Source organism: Artemia franciscana, chromosome 2, assembly GCF_032884065.1.
Source record: "Artemia franciscana chromosome 2, ASM3288406v1, whole genome shotgun sequence".
NCBI lineage: Eukaryota > Metazoa > Arthropoda > Branchiopoda > Anostraca > Artemiidae > Artemia > Artemia franciscana.
The window spans coordinates 28,910,931-28,931,740 of NC_088864.1; the positions used below are offsets into that span (position 1 = coordinate 28,910,931).

The 20,810-nt window shown below is 34.6% G+C and overlaps 1 protein-coding gene across 1 annotated transcript in view; it reads left to right on the forward strand.

The window, feature by feature from the left end:
- The window catches only part of LOC136039840 (midasin-like), a gene marked incomplete in the record, with an annotated part of 305,680 nt that overhangs the window by 95,651 nt on the left and 189,219 nt on the right, over positions 1-20,810 (forward strand). The window contains 3 exon segments of the mRNA XM_065723761.1: positions 5,925-6,300; positions 8,761-8,883; positions 19,507-19,704. Coding sequence (XP_065579833.1) covers positions 5,925-6,300; positions 8,761-8,883; positions 19,507-19,704 — 697 coding nt within the window.

Below are 20,810 nucleotides of genomic sequence, written 5' to 3' on the forward strand. Positions count from 1 at the left end.
ATAACAAAAAAAATATTTTTCGGTAAGTTGGCTTCACAAAAACTAAATTACGCTAAAATATTGCCTACAATGTATATGTTACTAGCGGACAATCGGTAAAGCTTAAAAGCCACCAGCTGATAATAATACATAAGGTATTTTAGTATCTTGTTGCCCAGCAACAAATTATAATTCTCTTACCACATATTATCTAGAAAAATATAGCTTTCTTGAGCAAAAAGTTGTATCCGTCTGCATCATTTCCCGAACCTAGGAAAACAAGAATTTCATTAGGCAACTTGCAGCCCATGGCAAAAAGTCGTTTCTTTTTTTAATATAATCCATATTAGAACAAGTTCCTTCCCTAGGAATTTACTTTTTTACTACTTTTTTTTCCGCCACAAGCCTATTCAAATATTGAGCATTTTTTCTTCTGTAGTTTGGCGCCTTCGGTCAGTTATGTTAATGGGAAAACTCGTGTTGATAAAAGGGAGCGTAATGTAATATCTGATGATTCGCTTTGAATTCGTCATTGGTATTGATCTTTGACCTAGTTTGCTACTAACTAGTATGTTGGTATTACATTTATAAAATATCTTATTTAAAATCTTATAAAAATATAAAAAAAGAAACAAATAAATCTCATAGTGTCAATAAAGCACTTTAAAGTTTGTTAACTCATCGAAATTTACATGTTGTCTTTGTCTTTACCTTTATGCTTTAAGATGTTTGTATTTTAGGTCTGGGCGAAACCAAACCGTTTATTATTGGATTTTATACACGTAAGATTAATCTATGATAGAAAAAAATTTTGACATAAAGTCTTCAAAGCAAAAATTTTGGAAATCGAAATTATTGAAGATTATTAATTGTAATACTTTTTCTGAGCCGTTTAGAGGTAAGTTCTAACAATTCCACAAAACCAAAATTAGGGAAAATTAAAAACAATATTTATTATTGGTTTTCATGCTAATGCACCAATCAGATAGTGAAGTCTACTTGAAATTAGTTATCATAAGAAATTTATATACCTTCTACATGGTTCAAAAATCATCTGGATATAGTCAGTACGATTCAGAATTTGTCTAAATACTAACCGACTTCGCCCCTGATTAACGAATCAGGGCGATAAATAATCGCCCCTTATTTGAAATTTGATTTAACAACTGTGCGTATGATGAAGGTATGTAGCCCCCTTGCTGAGGACCTCAAAATTCGCCATTTATTAGAAGTGCATATTTCCTTAAGAGTTCTAGGATATTTTTTCTAATTACTCTATTGTCTTTTCTTTCTTAGTAGCAGGTCTTTTTTGTTCTTTTCATCTTGTGACTTGATTTTGTTAGTGTGCTATTATCACTGAGAAATGATGATTTTAGCTTTTTAGGTGTCATTTGAGTTATATCTCTTCCTTCCCTCTCTCTTCAGGTTTTACGTACCTCGATTTTTTTTTTCAACAGTCCTTCCATCAACTTATATGATTCACAATAATGACCACCAAGTTAATTTATATAGAAAATAAGAACTTCTTTCCTTCCTTTTGTCCTATTAAAAGCTTTTTTGAGTAGTGGTTTTCCTTATAAGAATCATTAGCCTACTTTCTCTTGTGACCCTTATCAAGGGAAAGCTAATTAGCTCATGAATGAATAATGTTGCTTTGCAGTTTTGGGCTTCTGATTCCTCATATGTTATTCTGGAAATAATACCAGTCAAGGGAATATTCGTTTCTGTCTATCCTTTGATAATGACTCTTGTCAACATGTGATTCCTCATTAACCCATGTTTTCAAGGCCCGCTTTCCTGATCTTTCCCTCTTGTGGGTTAAGCAGGGAACAATTTATGTGGGTAATTTGTAATTATAAGGGCATGGAAAGCCCCTTCCTAGTCCTGTTTTTTAATTTTACTGAAGAATTCTTTTTTGTTAGGAAACAACTAGTGAATCGGTTTTAAGCCGGATTTCTTAAAGGGAAAACGGAGAACTAGCATGGATTGCTATTTAAAAATTGCCAGAAGTGTGTGTGTTTTTTTTTTTTTGAAAGTTGCGCTTTCATGTTGAGACTGAAATTTCGTTTTAGACCACATTTCTCACTTTGCCTCACTAACTGGCATGCCGAGAAACTTTGCTTAACAATAGCCTAGCATTTGCCATCAGTTTAGTATCTGTTGGAATAAAGGTGTTAACTTTAAAGTAATGGTCCTATTACATATTACAACTCAACCCCATTCAGATCCACCCAGTGCAGTTCAGCCCATTAGACCTAACTCAGTTTAAATCAATTATTGTGAAATCAAGAGTCGTTCAGCCAATTACCCCTTCAATTTAACCCCATTTAACCCAACACACATGCAACTCAGTCCAAATTCACGTCAACTATCACTTGCTTCAACCCCCGTTTAACTAAACGTTCATTCAGAGCAACAATATTTAACTCAATCTCGTTTAATCCAGCCCCTTTCACCTCAACCATCATTCAACTCATTCCATATTAATTTCAAGTCCATTTAATTCAACCCGCGTGGAATTCAACCAAATTCATCTCAAGCCTCAATTATTTCAACCCGTTCAACTCAACTCTATGCCGTTGCCCTAGAGTTGTTTGCCCAACTCAAACATGCCACTGGAAATGTCGTTCAACGTTCTTTATGGATATGACAGTTGCTGCCACATAATTGAATTCCTGCTGTATACCTCTAATGTCTGGATATAGTCCTAGGCTGTAGTACATTTTTTTTTTTTTTTGCACTTATTTCTCGTCAACAGCTGAAACACAATGCCAATTTGAAAAAATGAAACAACTGAATTAGCAGCGTTTTGTACATGACCTATTTCTACATCCAGCTATTAGGGTAGCTGGGACGCAATTGCGCGGTAGCAATGCTGTTATTTGGTAAGAGCGTTGAATGACAAACTATGGTGTGTTTATCTTTCAGCTAGTGAATAAATTGACAGCAAACAAACGGATTTGAAGTAAATCGACACTTCATCCAAATAAATCGAAGTCGATCGACACTTTAAATTTTATTGGCATAGAAAAATTATGCAATTAAATATGTAAGCACAAGAGCATGTTATGAATTAGGGGAAGTGTTGTACCTATGACCGGCGTGTACCTTTGGCCACCCTGTTTTGTGATGTCATCTTACATATTTTTTGGCATTTAAATATATTGTTACATGCATTAGCTCCTATGAGCGCTGTTACACATGTTATACGCATGCTTGCAAAATTTTTAATTTTTTCGTAACCCATTTCTATCTCTAAAAGTAAGTATTTTTTATGTACTAATTACTTTATTATACTCTTTTATTATTGTTGATTTACTTTTCACTGTTTTACATTGCAGTTATATCTTTGGAGTAAAAAAGTTGCATAGTGTTTCAATGTCGTATCCATAACATATAACTGAATGAATGCATTTAATAAACAACGGATGTACGCTGTACCTTTGACTGCAATAAACATTGTAGCTTTGACCGGTCAATGGCGAAATCTGTCATTATATGATGTAAAAAACATTATTAATTAAAATAAGGTCAATTATTTAGCATCATTTAGATGATTTGTACTTAGAATGCATCTCCCGTTCTCTCTCTCTCTTTTTTTTTTTTTTTTTTTTTTTTTTTTTTTTTTTTTTTTTTTTTTTTTTTTTTTTTTGTCTGAGCAGCTTAGATGACCTTGAAACAAATTGGCAAGGATATTTAGCTCAGATGCAAAGAAATTTCTCAGAAAAACAGCCCGAAGGGGTTTTCACGCCATAAATGCTGCTAGTGTCAGCATTCCATCTATGATAATATTTCTCAGGGTCAGTTTGAAAGATTTTATGTTGAGAGGCATCCAGGCATCATTGGGGTAGCAAATCAGTGTTTGTACCTTTATTTACTCTAAAAAAAATATAAATTAATGCAACATATGTTCCAGAGATTTAATGTGCGTTTCAAGAACTGAAGTTTGTCATGAATTCAATAAATCATTTCATATTGAAAAACAGTTGTCGTGTTGTTTTTTTTTAAATCGTGAAAGGTACAACACTCTCCCCTACAGTGGCCGAAAACAAGAGAAAATATGTTAGACATATAATTTTTTTTGCTTTTATTAGCCTCTTGCAAAATGTTTCTTTTTAGGTCAAAAATGAATAATTGATACTCGATGTGTGCGATGAATTTATCACGTTTAAATATTTTAAATTGCCTGAACAATATTTTTTTATTGCAGGTCTTTAGCATGTCTTTTTATCTAAAAAGACGATATTCCCACAAAAACCTTAAAAAGTTTGATTTCACTAAAAGCTTAAACACCATAAAATATTTAAACATAGAGATATGAACTTCGGTTTGCGGCAGTTCAATATAGGTGGGAACTTGGACCGAAGTAAAAAAGCAAATTTTTAGCCTTTAACTAGAAGTGGTTAAAATTTGTTCCAAGGCTGTCCATAGACTTCTGCAAACAAGTGCTGAGGGATGTATTACTAAAAGATTAAATGGACGGAACTGGGACAAAAAGGGCTTAAGGACAGTTGAGCTGAATCAGAGATGAAATGAACGGGCATTGGCTTAAATGAGGACTGCTTTGAGTGGGTTGAAGTTGTACGGGTTTGGTTTGAAAGGGATGGAATTAACCTGTAGGTTGAATTGAATAAGTGTTTGTTACAAGGGATTGAGTTGGATGGAGTTGAGTTGAGTTGGGCTGAGTCACACTTGATACTTTTTTTGTTTCTGTTTAATTGTGAAGCATAGTGATATTCATGTGTTAGCTTAATGATATTGATCTGAATGAACATGCTCTATCCTGTTAATAGCTGCATTTGGAAGAATGCATCAGTCGTATGCCTTGACGTGCCTGAAAATCCTTCATTGTGTGATCGATGGTATCATAACCTACTGTGTGAAGTTGCAGCACAAGCTAGTTTATATTGTATCTTCCATGGAATGTATTGAAATACTGTGTCGGTATGGGGATTATTTTTATACCAGATCCTTGCCAATTAATGTCAAAAAAATCATGCAAACTCCGTGGTTTGATATCAGATCTTTGTCAAATAATGTCAAAATAATCATGCGAACCCCAATTCCCAATTGAATAAAGAGAGAGACAGACTATTAGGTGCTAAAATTAAACTTTTTGCAGGGGGTATTCTTCTTACATTGTCTTCGCTGGACGTGGATTCAACTAAGGCGAATTTTTCGCTATAAATTCCTCTTTTGGTTAGTTTAAAATCAATCAGTTGTTTCCTATACATCAATGTGATGGTTCCCAAAATTTTCCAATTCACGGGTTCTCTTTGACGTGTCCAGACTTTTCTAAGGTTTTTTTTTTTTAGGGCTGTAATCAATTTTATGTGAAACATCTAATTCTCTTAGGTTAGTGAGCTTTATGACGTGATGCTTTTGATCGAATAGTGCAAAAGTTTGATTTCCCATCTAGATATCCACGAGTGCCGGGGGTCCGAGCTCCTGCCCGGACGAAGGGAAGACCATCTAAAAGATTGTGATGCAAGCTTTTTATGTTCAATTATAAAAGAAACCCGATTTGTGGCTTCCATGTATGAAAACTCAGGCTCCTGAGGGTGCCGAACAGGGAAGTCAATTGGGGGGGGGGGATATCTTTAGTATTTTCATTGAAAAATAGAAATAAAAAAAGCCAATTGTCCCCCAGTCTCTACATTTTGAGAAGTATTATCTCTCTTGCTATATTTCATTGAAATGAGGCCACTGGTGCCGAAATGCAAACATGGAGAGCTAATACCTTTTTGGCAAAAACTTTGCTTTTGTTTTTCTATGGCTACTTTGGTTATTGCCTATGTTTATGGTTGGTCAATTTCCGTTCTTGAAAATATTTCTGAATAGCTTAGTTTTTTTTTATTAATTTTTTTTTCGCTGTTATTGGGTTTTTTAAAATGAAAAACCGGATGAACATATTACCAAAATGACAACATATTTTTAACTTCCAGGCTCTCGGAACCTCGGGCATTGAAAAAAGCAGCGGTTGAACTCATGTCAAAACAAATTTTACGTTTATCTGGGCAATCAATAGACACCTCGAATTTAATTGGAGATTATAAAGATGTACAAATAATTTTGGACGCTGAAAAGTTTGGAATAAATCCTTTCTTCATTGAACGAGGACCAGCAAAGGTGGAACAAAACCTTTTCAAGTTCAAAGCTCCTACCACGGCCATTAATGTTGCTCGGGTCTTGAGAAGTTTGCAGCTATCCAAACCGATTTTACTTGAAGGAAGTCCCGGAGTTGGAAAAACAAGTTTAGTTGAAGCTATGTCTAAAGTTGCCGGCTATGAACTTGTCCGTATTAATTTGTCTGAACAAACGGTAAGCCTCCATTTTGTGTAGTGAACTTAGTAGAAACACTTACATTTCGCTCCAAAGTTACCTCAAGTTTTGAAGTTTGTTTTTAATATCTAAGGCGTAAAGTTGGATTGTTAAGGAGTTAAGATGCTAAAGAGTTAAGATTGTTTTAACTTGTCTTGAATATTATCCTAAGGTATATGTTCCCTCTGAAACAACTACTTTTGAGACAAGTCTGCAGTTGCGGAGGGGTCAACCCGTTTCATATATTCGTTTTAAGTTTTAGTGTCGCTCCTTACTTGAAGTTAAAAAAACTTGTTTTTTTTGTATTAAATTTCTGAACGTTTTTGAATTAATGCATGTGTTGATTTTGGCTCACCTCACATAAATAATTAAAACAAAATTTACATATTTTTTTTCTGGTAAATGGCTTTCTCATAGTTAACAAATACAGAAAAGGGGGTGGGGGAGGAGGCCTAGTTGCTCTCCTGTTTTTGATTACTTAAAAAGGCAACTAGAACTTTTTATTTTTTTTACGAACGTTTTTATTAGTAATAAATATACGTAACTTAAGAATTAACTTACATAACGAACTTCTATGTTTGTATATTTTTATTACGTATATGAGGAGGTTTTCCCCCTAGTCAATACCTCGCTCTTTACACTAAAGCTTGAATTTTATCCTAATTCTTTAAGAATGACCCCTGAATCCCAAAGGCCGTAGAAGTATGCTCCAAAGAAGTACTTTGGACAATACTCCAAAGAAGTATTTTGGAGGTGATGAACACCCTTATTTACGTAGTAATTTCTGTTCTTTTTAGGCATTAATCCTGCTCCTTGCTTTCAGCTGATTTTTTTTAATTTTTTAATTTTCTTATTGTTTTTCTTAAATAATGCTAGGAAATCCTGCAGCCCCTTCATGGAAGTTCTCTTCCCTCATAATAAATTCCTCCATGTTTTCCTATAGTCAAAGTTTGTAACCTATAGCCCCTCCCCCAGGGACTCTGGGGGATTGAGTCGTCGCAAAAGACATAATTATTAGGTTTTTCGACTATGTTGAACATAATGGCTATCTCAGAATTTTGATCTGGTGACTTTGGGAAAAAATGAGCGTGGGAGGGGGCCTAGGTGCCCTCCGATTTATTTGGTCACTTAAAAATAGCACTAGAACTTTAAATTTCCGTTAGAACGAGCCCTCTCGTGACATTGTAGGACAACTGGGTCGATAAAATCACCTCTAAACAAAAAAAAAAAAAAAAAAAAAAAACGCTTCAAATTACAAAATTCCACATTTTTGTACATAGGAGCTTGAAACTTTTACAGCAGGGTTCTTTGATACGCTGAATTTGATGGTGTGATTTGTGTTAAAATCTAATGACTTTTAGGGGGTGTTTCCCCAATTTTCTGAAATAAAGCAAATTTTCTCAGGCTCGTAACTTTCGATGGGCGACACTAAACTTGATGAAACTTATATATTTAAAATCAGCATATAAGTGTGATTCTTTTGATGTAACTAATGGTATTGAAATTCCATTTTTTAGAGTTTCGGTTACTAAGGAGCCGAGTCGCTCCTTACTCCAGTTCGTTACCACGAACCGTTTGATTGGTTAATTTCAATAGATATATGCGAAGCGGAAATGTCAAAACCTACCTGACTTTACATTAATGTTTTTCACTGGTAGTTCATTCTAGTTGGCTTAATGCGGCACTTTTATTGGTTGTATTTTGCATATACAAAGAAAAAAAAAATTGTCGAATCTTTGGTAACACATACACATGGTAATTTTATATATATATATATATATATGAGCGCTTTTGTATAAGAATAAATAGTATATTTTATATCATGGTAATATAATTGGAAGCATGAAAATCTTGAAGATTCCTCATCAAGAGGATATCCTTACATATGCATATGCACTGCAAGGTGATGATGCCTTTACGTATGTATAGACAACCAGTTTTTTTTTTTATTATCTTTGAGAGAAATGATTATAGAGTTGTCATTGGCTGATGAAGGATCGGCATTCAATCGCGTTTGCTTGTCATCTAGTCATTATCGGAGCCTAGCTAAGTATGAATAGTCGATGAAGAATTGGGTTGATCTTTATTATGTATTATGGATGCATAAGAAGTAATAAAATAATTAGTGATAAAGTAAGTCTTTAAAACAGCTTAGTCGAGCCATTTTTAAGCAGCTTCGATTTCGTGGAACTTCTCAAGTCTGACTGTAGTAGTCCACAATAGCTTAGTGCTGCTTCGCCACGTTAGGTAATACATTTAACCATCTACAAAGGTTCAATTATTAAGGGACAAGGGGGATCCAGGTAGGAAAAAACAACATATTTTTGGCCATGATTTTTAAATTTCTAGGAGGGGCTCTTGAAATATTTGAACATTTCTGTCTGTACTTATAATATACATTGTTTTATTTTTTTAGTGCTTACTTTACAATGGATTTAAATACAGTTTTTAATTTTGTAGGATGTTGCAGACTTATTTGGTGCAGATTTGCCAGTAGAAGGAGGTGCAGGTGGACAGTTTTCGTGGAGAGACGGTCCTCTATTGCAAGCTTTGAAATCCGGTCACTGGATTGTGCTGGATGAGGTAAAAATAACTTTTAAGTTAACTGACCATTCATTGAAAGACAAAAGAAAGTGCCTATATAAAAAAATGGGTAATCTTGTGTTAGAAAATGAAAGGAGAAAAATGATAGCTCTAATGCCCGAGGACGTAAAAAAAAGCCCAAACATCTGGATTTGGAGTTAGACTATGTTTCTTAGAAAATGACCATACTTCATCAGCTAAAATTTGAAGAAAATATTAGTTCCAACTTCAAAAACATAGCCTACTAGTTATTGACATTTTTTTTTAACCTATACCCAATTTCAATTTTTTTTTTCAATATGATGAATGTTTTTTTCCTTCCTTTTTTTCTCTCTATCCCAAATTTATAAGAGATATTTCTGTGAATGTTCAAAATCCAAGGACGAGTCCAACATATAAAATGAAATTAGTGAGATTGATTTCTGAAAGCCGCATGTCATTTCAGGATCTCTCAGCTTTTAAATAGGTTTGTATTTATAAAAAAACTTCGTACCTAAGGGATTTTTACTGGCACTGCATTAATTAGTTTACAGTAATAAACGCAAAGTTGTAGAAAACAGTTACTGAAACTCAGTTTGTCTTTATCACATAAGAAAGGCTTTGAAAGAGCAGCCGAGTGTTTTAACGTTTTTCTAAAAGACTTGGCCGTGCTACTTCGACATTACTGTTAATTTGAACATTCTTACTGTATGAAACCTATTCTAGTGATTCTTCTATCCTTATTCCGGGCTTCTATTCTCAAGACTGTTAGACGAAAAATGGATTTTATATTCGTCTAGAAATTCTAAACCAAAAAAGAAAATCTTGAAAAACACTGGGTCTGTGGCCAATAGGTAGAAAAAAGAACAATCAGGCGAATTTTTCACCTAAAGAAAACAAGTTGTCCTCAGAGTTGAAGAAGAAACGATAGTTGTGCAATTCTTGAAAATTCAAGAAGGTTGGTTTCAGACCCTGTCCCCTCTTCTTACGTACCCCAAACGTGTTTTAACGCAATTGTTTTTCTGCGAGCATCCCTTTTTGGCCCTTAAAAAGCTACCTGTTCTGCTGAGGGAGACCTGCTCTCTGATTCTTTTCATTCAATAAATCAACATTTGTATTCCAATATGTTCTGAACACAGACTGAAAAGATATATTTCCAAATGTCGGATAGTTTCGAAAGATCCGAATAGTAACCAACAAGCTTCTTAGAAGGAATTTCATCTGCCAGCCTTAATGACAATTTTCAGGCCGTTGTTTTGAAAATTGGGGATCTATGAACAAAAAGGCAACCTTCCGGTGTTCCCCAGGAACAGAGCTCGTCCACCGTGCGCCGCACATACTAGTCAGATTGAAATTTACTTATTAAAAATATCCTTCTTGAGACGTTGACTCTTAAGACGTTGGTGCAACTGGGAATGATGGAATTGCAGCAGGATACGAAGAAGGATGTCGTTACCCCTATGTGCTTCTAGAAGCGCATGAGGATATTAGGTATATTTCAAAAGAGGAACTCAAGCGAGGAACTAGAAAAATAAGAACCACTATTTTAACAATGGGCTACAAAGAGGAGCCTCTTTTTTCAACTGAACACTTCCAGATTTCCATACGTAAAGTCTAAACCTATCCTAAATCAGGTGATTTGTTTAGTCGATCAATATTACGAAACACTATACTAGTCAATTCATTAAAAACCCATTAGTAGGTTCTCAACCTCGGAAGGCTGAGATTGCAGCCAAGCACGCATACAAGACTTATACGAGGAAAGGAGCAAATTCTAAAAATGCAAAATAGTATAAATGTATGAAAAACCATCAGAGAATTAGCATTATTTTGAGATTTCTTGGGAATCTGGTCCTAAAGGTTCCCCTGCCTGCATTTGAGTGTTAATTAAATAATGATTAAATTAAAAAATCAAGATATTGATAAAACGACCTAGATAAAAGTGAAGATTCCTTTCTATCATAGCATAGCTTTTGTTTTATATACAAAAGGTATTTTCCTTAATAATTGCTTATTCTCTCCTATAGCTCTTCATCAATATGATAAAATTTATCTATGATTAATTAATAGCTGATTAGAGACAAATGAAGAGAAGGGGGCCTTTTGGCTAGTGACACCCCAGAGTGTCGAGATTTCCGTAATATTTCCTCCAATGTCTTACATCTTCCTTAGAATTTGTGTAATTTTTGGAATTTCTGTCCTATGTCCCAATCCTAAATGTATGCTCCTCCAAAATGTATCTTGTTGGTCGTAGCTATTGAAACTTTACCCCTATCGATACAATTCCAAAGCGTGATCACGGCTCCCCAAAAAAATTTCAGTTCAAGATTACATATAAGTATACAAGATACATGTAAGCATTTTCACTTGGATTTTTAAGTATAAAAATATGAGACTTAAAAAGTGATTACCAAACTAGATTACCAAGTGTGATAAAAAAAAAAAAAAAAAAAAAAAAAAAAAAAAAAAAAAAAAAAAAAAAAAAAAAAAAAAACAGGGCAGATTCAGCAGTTTATAAAACTTAGTGCTAAAAGAAAAGCGTATCTTCTTGCCCCTTTGTTAAATTATGGAAAAACAGAGGGGGAGAAAAGAAATACAAGACAAGAATTCTTGGTCAACCAAAGGCCGCACGTCTTCACTAAAAGACACTTGTCAGCAGCGCAATTTTAAGAAGAAGACTATTTAAAATGCACCCCTAGTTCTGCAGTTAGGAATCCCATATGGGCAGTCCCAAACAAAATATTAAGAGATAGTTTTCAAGAGAGAACTGTTCTGGAGGAAATAGGCGACAAGAATTAATATTTACGCATTTAGCTATTTATGGAGTATGATAAAATTTCTCAAAACAAGATTAGATAGCTGAATTGGTTTTTAGAAGATAGAGGATTAAACATTAACTTGAGAAATGAATTTTTTTCTTTTTGTGTGAAATATGTTAACATGCATTATTTTGGTTAGACAGCATGAATAAAACGAAGACAAAAAGTTAAACTACAGTGACTGTGAAGAATATAGAGACAAACATCAGTGTGTATAAAGCTTGTGTGTCAGCCCAAGTTTGATCCAGTTGTTCATCTTTAGACCATAAAGTTGACAAGTTCAGCGGAAACGAATGGGCTACATCTAGGTTTTTACTTATGTTAATTTAAAAAACGTTTCCCACAAAACAGGGTTTTCAAAGAAAATTAAAGAGCTAGCTCTATTTAGCCAAAAATGAACAGAAATAAAGTGAAATCATCTTCCAAGCGTAGAACTGTCATAAGCCACTATCAATAAATAAAAGAAAATCAAAACGAACAGAAATTACAATAAATAACCAAGTCAAACTCAAAACAAGCAGAAATGAACATGACTAGGGCTGATAACCCCCATGCCTTCTCAAAACCAGAACATAATTTGCGTTTAATAATAATAATAATAAAATAATAGAAAAATGTTCAGTTTAATTGACATATACTGATATTTATTCCTTAAAGTCTTGATATTTTTTATTTATGAAAATAAAAAAGGCGAAAATATTTAAAAGCATTTTGTTTTCAGTAAAGGGCAAATTATGTTCTGGTCTGGGGCTATCAGGCATGGGGGTTATCAGGTCTAGTCATCTTTATTTATGCTCGTTTTTAGTTGGACTCCGCTATTTATTATAATTTATGTTCGTTTTGAGTTTCATTTATTTATTGATAGTGGTTTGTGATGGTAGTTTTACGCTTGGAAGGTTATTTGACTTTATTATTTATGCATATTTGGCTAAATAGAGCTCTTTTTTTAAAACTGTTTTTTGTTAAAAAAATTTTTGAATTTATTTCTGTTCATTTTTTATTGATATAGTCTTTTTCATGGAAAAAAATTAATATTTTATATCTTTTCAGTTTTTTCTATAAGAGTCCATAGTTTGGGTTGATATTTTTATGTTGGAGAAACCTTTTCTACAGTTTTTAATCAAATAAAACTTCATATCATTCGCAAAAGATTATATCTATGCTCTGTGACAACCTGGGTACATTTACACTCTTTCATTTATTTAAGTTGTAAGAGCAGAAGTAGTAATAGCAGTAGCCCCAAAAGTTTCAACTTAATACCCCCAGTTATTCTCGACATATTGCTGAGGTATCTTATTGGCAACCATAAATAAAACGCCTTTTAATTTAGTTTAAATCAGCATTTAGTTTTATAGCACAATGTGCCAATTGCGTAATTGTGGGGGGTTGACATGCACAATATCCCTAAAGACATTGTTGCTGGACCGTTCTACTATACTGAATACAATTTTTTGTTTCAAAATTCTGACTGGATTCGTTTGTACAATGAATGGGCTTGAGAGAAAGGCTGCTTGCCCTCCCAGTCTCCTTTTTACTCTTAAAATGGGCACTATTTGAATTGAATTAGCTCCTTTACAAGTTTCAATAAATATTATTTCTAGTAATTTGAGAGTGGTGCTACCTATGATATTGCTTATATGCTCTTTTGAAAACCTGCATGCATACAATTTTTTAATTGAAACTTCTCCTAAATGTACCCTAAAAGTTTCACCTTAATACCCGTAGCGTCATTAGATATAGTAACTGTAGTGGTAGCATTAAAAGTATACACATAGTTCCATCTGGCTAGTTCAAAATCCCCCACAACTTACCCTTAATGTTCTAATTTAATAATATAAGTTGTTCTTCAGATATTGCTTTGTCTGCTTTTTGAAAGTCCACATGCTCTTACTTTGTTTTGATTATTTCAACATTCACCTAATATTCCTTAAAAGCTTCACCTTAATGCTCTTAACTTACGCAGTTGCAACAGTAATAGCAGCATTAGTTGGAGTTTGTGCATACCACCTTTGGTTTCTTCAACATCCCCTTCCGCACACGCTGAAAGTTTCTGCTTAATACCATCAACTGTTCCTGAAGCATTTCTGATGCGTCTGCTTGACAACCTGTGTGGGCATAGTGTGTTTCCAGTTATTTCCCATACAGTTTCTATATATCCCAAATTTTTCGCCTTAATATCCTAAATTTTAATAGTAGTAGTAGCATTAGAATTAATTGTAGTAGCCTAAGCTTTAGTGGCAGTAGTAGTAATAGAAGTAGTAATAATATTAACAGTAGTATTAGTATGAGTAAAAGCAGTAGCAGTAGGATACAAATATTTTCTTTTGGTTTGTTCGACATCCCTCACAACAAGCCCTGTTATTTTCAACTTAACACGCCAAACTGTTCCTAAGATATTGTTGTTACGTCTTTTTGACAACCAGCATACAGACGACGTACTGTGATTCAGTTCACCTTCTCCCCTCAAAATTTCGTGAAATTTTCACCTTCATACCTTTAGGCATAGTCGTAATAATGGTCACAGTAATAGTATTGATTTTGCTAGTAAAAGTGCTGAATAGCGGTAGTACTACTGGTATTAGGAGTATTAACATATTGCCTTTTGGTCAGTAGAACATCCCTCTCATTCAGTCCTGGAAGGTTCAAGTTAATACAATTAGCTGTGACATTGCTCGTATGTCCTTTTGATAGCCTGTATCTTCATATACTTCTTGAAATTTTCACCTCAATGCTCTTAACCTTACAAGTAGTTGCAATAGAAGTAGTAGTAGTTATTGTAGCAGTCAATGTAGCAGTAACAGTAGTATTAGCAGCAGTGGGCACATATTGCCTTTTGGTGAGACGATCTTCCCCTTTGAGCATTCTCTGAAAGTTCCAACTTAATACCCAAATCAATTCTTGAAATACGCTGTTTTGGCAATTTGCGTACACATTCTATCTTTTAATTTAGTTCGAATTTCCCCTCGATATTGTAAATGGAGTAGTCTCGTAGTAGTAGTGGTGGCAGTTGTAGTAGTATCCGTAGCATGCAAATATTGTCTTTTTGATCATATTCCGTATCATTTCCTGAATTTTCCAAATTAATACACTCATTTATTCCTGTTTTACACACTTTCGACAATTCTTGTACACATAACGTGTTTCGATTTAGTTCAACACTCCCCTCAACATTCTCTTAAAGGCTCACCTGAATGCCCTTCGTCTTCATGGGAAGGAAACTTCAAACATGCATACCTCTCTCAAAAACATATACTATGTGTAAACAATTAACGAATTGCATAGCTTACAGCCATTGTCCTGAGGACTGTATGGAGGTTGACATCCCCAAAGACATAATTACTGGGACTTTCAACAAGGCTGAACAAAATCGATCTCTTAAAATTTTGATCGCGTATGTTTTGGGGAATGATAAGCTGGGGGGAGGGCTGATTGCCTTTCGTTCATTTTTGATTCTTAAAAAGGGCAGGAAAACTTCCGACTTCCAATCAAATTAGCTCCATCCGATCCGTAGCTTATGCGACCAACCGTTCCATAAAAACCATATATGCCCCGGGGCATAACTTACAGACCTTGCCCATGAACTCTGGGGGATTGTGTTCACCCTAAAGACATTGTCATATGATTTTTTGACTGCTGGTAACACAATGGCTATATCACAACTTTAATTGAATGCCTTTTGGGAACAGAATGTCAGGGAGGGAGGGGGGGGGGCTAGTTGCTCTCCATCATGTTTGGATCCTAAAAAGGTACTAGAACTGTGCATTTTCTACCAAATGAGCCTCTTCTAAAATTCACACGGCCACCCCTTTCATAAAATATGCCCTGGGGCATAAGTTATAACCGTTACCCCCAGATTCTGAAGGTTTTGTCAACCCTGAAGTCCTTATTATATGATCTTTGGACTATTTTTGACCAAATGGCTATCTCAAAATTTATATTGCGGAAATAGAACGTGGGGGGGGGAGGTGGCTGCCCTCCGATTACTTTAATTTATAAAAGCGGCACTAGAACATCTTATTTCCAATCAAATGAGCCCATTCCGGAGTTTTTACGACCGCCCTTTTCATAAAAACCTTATATGCCCTCGGGCCTTACAACCTTCACGCTGAGGACTGAGAGGGGATATCATCGTGAAAGACATAATTTCCAGACTTTCCAACTGCGCTGAAACAAAATGGTTATCTCAAAATTTTGATAAGATGTGTTTTGGGAACTGATGGTCGTTGGGGGGATTGTTGCCCAGCAATCATATTTGACTTATAAAAAGGGCACTAGAGGGCCTTTTCAATTTCCAATCGAACGAGCTTTTTTCGTAGTTTCAACGACAACAAATGACAATCTCGAAATTTCTGTCAGATACATCTCGGAAAAATACGTAGTGTGTGTGGGGAGTAGCCACCCTCCGATCACCCTGAATCTTAAAATAGGCACTAGAACTTCTGATTACCAATGCAATGAGCCCTTTCCGAAGTTTATACAATTACCCTAACTATATAAACCTTATATGTCCCCAGGACATAACCTTACTTTCGACTATTAAAAAGGGCACTAGCCCTTTCCATTTCCAATAGAATGAGCCCTTTTCAAATTTTCAACGACAACAAATGGCTATCTCAAAATTTCTATCAGATGTATTTCAGGAACATACGAGGTGTGTGGGGGTCATCTGCCCTCTGATGACTTTGAATGTCAAAAAGGGCCCTGGAAATTCTGATTACCAATTCTATGAGCCTCATCCGAAGTTCCTACGACCATCCTTTCTATAAAATCCTTATATGCCCTCATGGTATAACTTACAACCCTTGCCATGAGGGCTGTGGGGATGTGTTTGGGCGAAATGATGGGAAATGATGAGCGAGCGAAGGGGGGTTAGTTGCCCTCCAATCACTTTTGACTATTAAAAAGGGCACGAGTCCATTCAATTTGCAATCGAATGAGCCCTTTTTGAATTTTCTGCTACATTTTCCTTTGATACTAAGTGCCCCGGTCTAGAAAAAAAATACATGGTACCCACATCACTCTTTACTTAGGCAGCGCTATTGCCTAAGTAAATTAAGAATTTACTTCTTAAAAATTCAAGGTTAAGAATTGCCTATTCTTGAACCTTGAACCTTGAATTGCGCTGCCTATGATATTAATCTAAAAAAAGAACTCCTAGAATTCCTGTTGTTCCGTTCTAGTTTGAACAATGTTACATTAACTCCAAGCACAAGAAATTATTAGGCAATCCTTTGATAAGTAATAACAGTATATGAATTGATGTTTGAGGAATATTTGTAAGAGTTTTTTTTTTTTTTTTTTTTTTTTTTTTTTTTTTTTTTTTTTTTTTTTTTTTTTTTTTTTTTTTTTTTTTTTTTTTTTTTTTTTTTTTTTTTTTTTTTTTTTAGCAATGCCATTTAGGAACTTCTGTTATTCTTTTACCAGTTGTCAGGGATACAAAAGCAAAGATTGCTTTCCTAACTCTCTCAATATTTTCCATCTGTGACAAATGGAGTCGTTGAGACGCCGGGTTTATTAAAATAAACTTTATGTTGAAGATAAGCCCGATCAAAGGCGAAAAGAAACTAGCAAGACAGTAACTGGTAATGAAAAATAGAATCTTGGACAAAAACAGAAATTTTCAGAAAAAAAAAGACTAATTCCGAAATATTCTTTCTATACAAACAATCCAAAATAAAGACCGTCAAAGTTTCACTTCCTTCTCTACACTCTTGCTAAACAGCTAACCAAAAATCAATAAAAAGAACTCATAAAGAAAATACTATTTAGAAAGTTGAAGTGTTTAAAAGATAAACACGCTCGAGTTTCTCTTTGTAAAAGAATTTTAGAAGCATTTTAAGATAATCCTTGGTTTCTTAATTCTACAAAATCTGGCTATAGACTGCCATTAGTAATTCCAGCCTCCTCTGCCACTTGAAATCCATTTTTTTTAGGGGTTATCGTACCGAACCAATGTTCTCGACGGAAATTTGAAGTTCTAGTGTCATTTTTAAGTGATCAAAAAGATTAGAGGGTAATAGCCACCCCTCCCATGCCCCTTTTTTGCCCAAAAGTCATTCAATTAAAATTTTGAGATAGTTATTTTGTTCAGCATAGTTGAAAAGGCCAATAACTATGCTTTTAGGGATAATGGCACCCTAGAGTCCCTGAGCCCTAGAGCCTTTTTTTGGGTCCGCGGGAGAAATTCTCCTAGATCTTTCATAATAGCTAAGTGATTACGTTTTATTTTGTGTGCCTTTATGGTGACATATAGCCTATAAATGTTTTATGAAGGATTATGCATTTAACAATAAACAATTTTGGATTGCTAAATATTATGCAGAACCAACAAAACAAACAAATGAATAACTTATTAGATTTTTTCACTATTGACTAGTACAAATATCTTAGAATGAATGCATGTCTCCAAGTCAGGATTTGTAATGATTTAAACCTAATTCAATTCGAAATAGTTTTTCGCTCTACTGGCAATGTTAGTGAAACTGAAGGCTATTAATTCGTTATAAAGATAATGCTAGGAAGAAACTAGTTAACTAAATGTGTAAGTAAGTGTAACTTCATGGCCATACTCGATGGTGCCGAAGAAGTCCTTTTCCCCTCCCATAATGCAGTAAATTTGTAAAATCACATTCCAGTTATAATTTATTATAACTGGTTATAATAAGGGTCAGGTGTTGTTATAACAACACCTGAATCACAAAGGCTATTTAATTAGAATAATATCCTCTTTTGAAAGTTAAAAAGAAACTTTAGCGTAAGAGCGAGCTACTGAGGAGAGGCAACCCATCTCATATACGTAATATTTTCTTTTCATTTTAAGTTTTAATGTAGCTTCAGTTGAAAAAACTTATTTTTATTTAATTGCTGATCGTTTTAAAATTATGTCAGGAAATCCAGCTCCCCCTGCATGGTAAATTCCCATCCCCCACGAGAAATTTCTCCATGGAAAGATTCTCCCACGATATTTGCGGAACTAATTTTGTAAGGTATAGTAACAAGACGGCCAAAGAGGTCGAAAATATTTTTACGAAAATTAAAGTTACAAGTTGAGCAATTCTCAAATGACTGATGTGAATGAAAGATAAGATCTATAAAAGATATACGTAATAATTTATGTTCGTTCTAAGTTTTAATGTTATTCCTTACTTTCTGCTGGAAAAAAAACTTGTTTTTAATATAATAACATCTACAAGCCGAACACTTACAATATCTTTGGTTTATTATCACATAAAAATCATAGTTCTGAAGCTGCTTAAGGTAAAATTAAATGCTAAGATTGGCCGAAAAAAAAAACATAAACAAATTATTGCTTATATCGGCCATCATTTTACAAAATTCAAAATTTAGCGTAAAGAGCGAGGTATTGACGAGGGGATGAGCCTCCTCATATACGTAACAATTTTTGTTCGTTTTAAGTTTTAATGTTACTCCTTACTTTCAGTTGAAAAAACTTGTTTTTTAATTTAATTTCTGATCGTTTTTAACTAATGCTGGGACATTCAGCACCCCCCCTCATAGAAATTATCTTCCCCCATGAAAATTTCCTCCTTGGAAAGATCCTCGCAAGTAGCACCAAACTGATGGGTAGGACTAAACTTGATGAAGCATATATATTAAAAATCAGCATAAGATCCGATTCTTTTGACGTATCTATTGGTATCAAAATTCTGTTTTTAACAGTTTTGGTTGCTAATGAGCCGGGTCGCTCCTTACTTACGGTTCGTTGCTACAAACTGTTTGGTATTTGTCTCCCTCCAAAGTTCCATGTCTTTTTTTTATACTTGCTACTAGGTTGTTTCCAGTTTGTTTACTTCTTTTCTTCTAGTTGAACTTGGCGTCACAGTCTGTCCTTGAAGGCTTGAATGCTGTTCTTGATCATCGCGGGGAACTCTTTATTCCTGAATTAGGTCGAACTTTTCAACTGGATCCAAAGAAAACAAAACTGTTTGCTTGTCAGAACCCCCAAAGAGAAGGAGGAGCAAGAAAAGGTCTTCCAAAGTCATTTCTGAATCGATTTACTCAGGTTGGTCATCCCTTTTCTCGATTTTACCTTTCCGATAAATGTGTATCCAAAGCAAACTCTATTATTCTTCTTCCATTATCCTTTAGTGGATCGCTTTTATTTGCAGTCTTCTACATCAAACTATAGAAATTGAGCGAAACTATAAAGAGTAAATAGTTTGATAATGAGAGGCTAAAGCTGTGATTTTGTTCAAGGAATGTTATGGAAGGATAATCTACAATATTAGAAATAGAATATTAGAATATAATATTAATTTATTATCCAAAAGAAATAACAGAGACAAAATCAATCGGTTAATATAAGAAGTTTTATATATATTAAGGTTTGTATTTTTTTTTAATGTAGAAGAGAATCACATTATAAGAAAAAAGAAGCACAATAAACTTGATAACCTCGCATTCAAGAGGATGGGATGACTCTTTTTTCAAGTATCAAGGGTTAACCCTCACTATATGGGTCGTATTTCAAAAGAAAATAATAATTAGGGTGTTGCACTTCTTCCTATTAGAGGCAACTGGTGACAATGCTTAATGACTTTAAGTTTAGAGAATATATATTCGTATGTGAAGCAAGCACTAAGAAGCAGGCTAAATTTGTTCTTCTTTCGGCTATTTCTAGGCGGGAATAATCGAGCTACAATTTTAACACTCACCAACATTAGTTCTCTTTTAATGCAACTTTTCCCACAGAGCTGTCAACGGCAGTAATGTCGAGCCATTCTTAATATAAATGTATCAATGATTTATGATTTCCCCGGGTTTTAATATACTCTCTCTCCTCTCACACCCTCTGGTCAACTGTTCTTGTCCTTCTTCGACCTCGTTGGGTGGGTGTGGTTAATCTCCAACCCCTTTAGTCAAAAGTGTGTATGCTCAATTTTCAACTCCCTTTGGTAAAAAGTACGTTTGCTCCGTTTCCAACCCCTTTTAGTCAATATTGCTTATGCTCTGCTTTTGTCCTCCTTTGATTAACAGTGTGCACCTCTGTTTCCGACTCTCTTTTTTTTTAAAGTACGTGTGCTCCGTTTCCAGCCCCCCTTTTTGTCAATGTTGTTTATGCTCTGCTTTTGCCCTCATTTGGTTAACAATGTGCACCTCTGTTTCTGA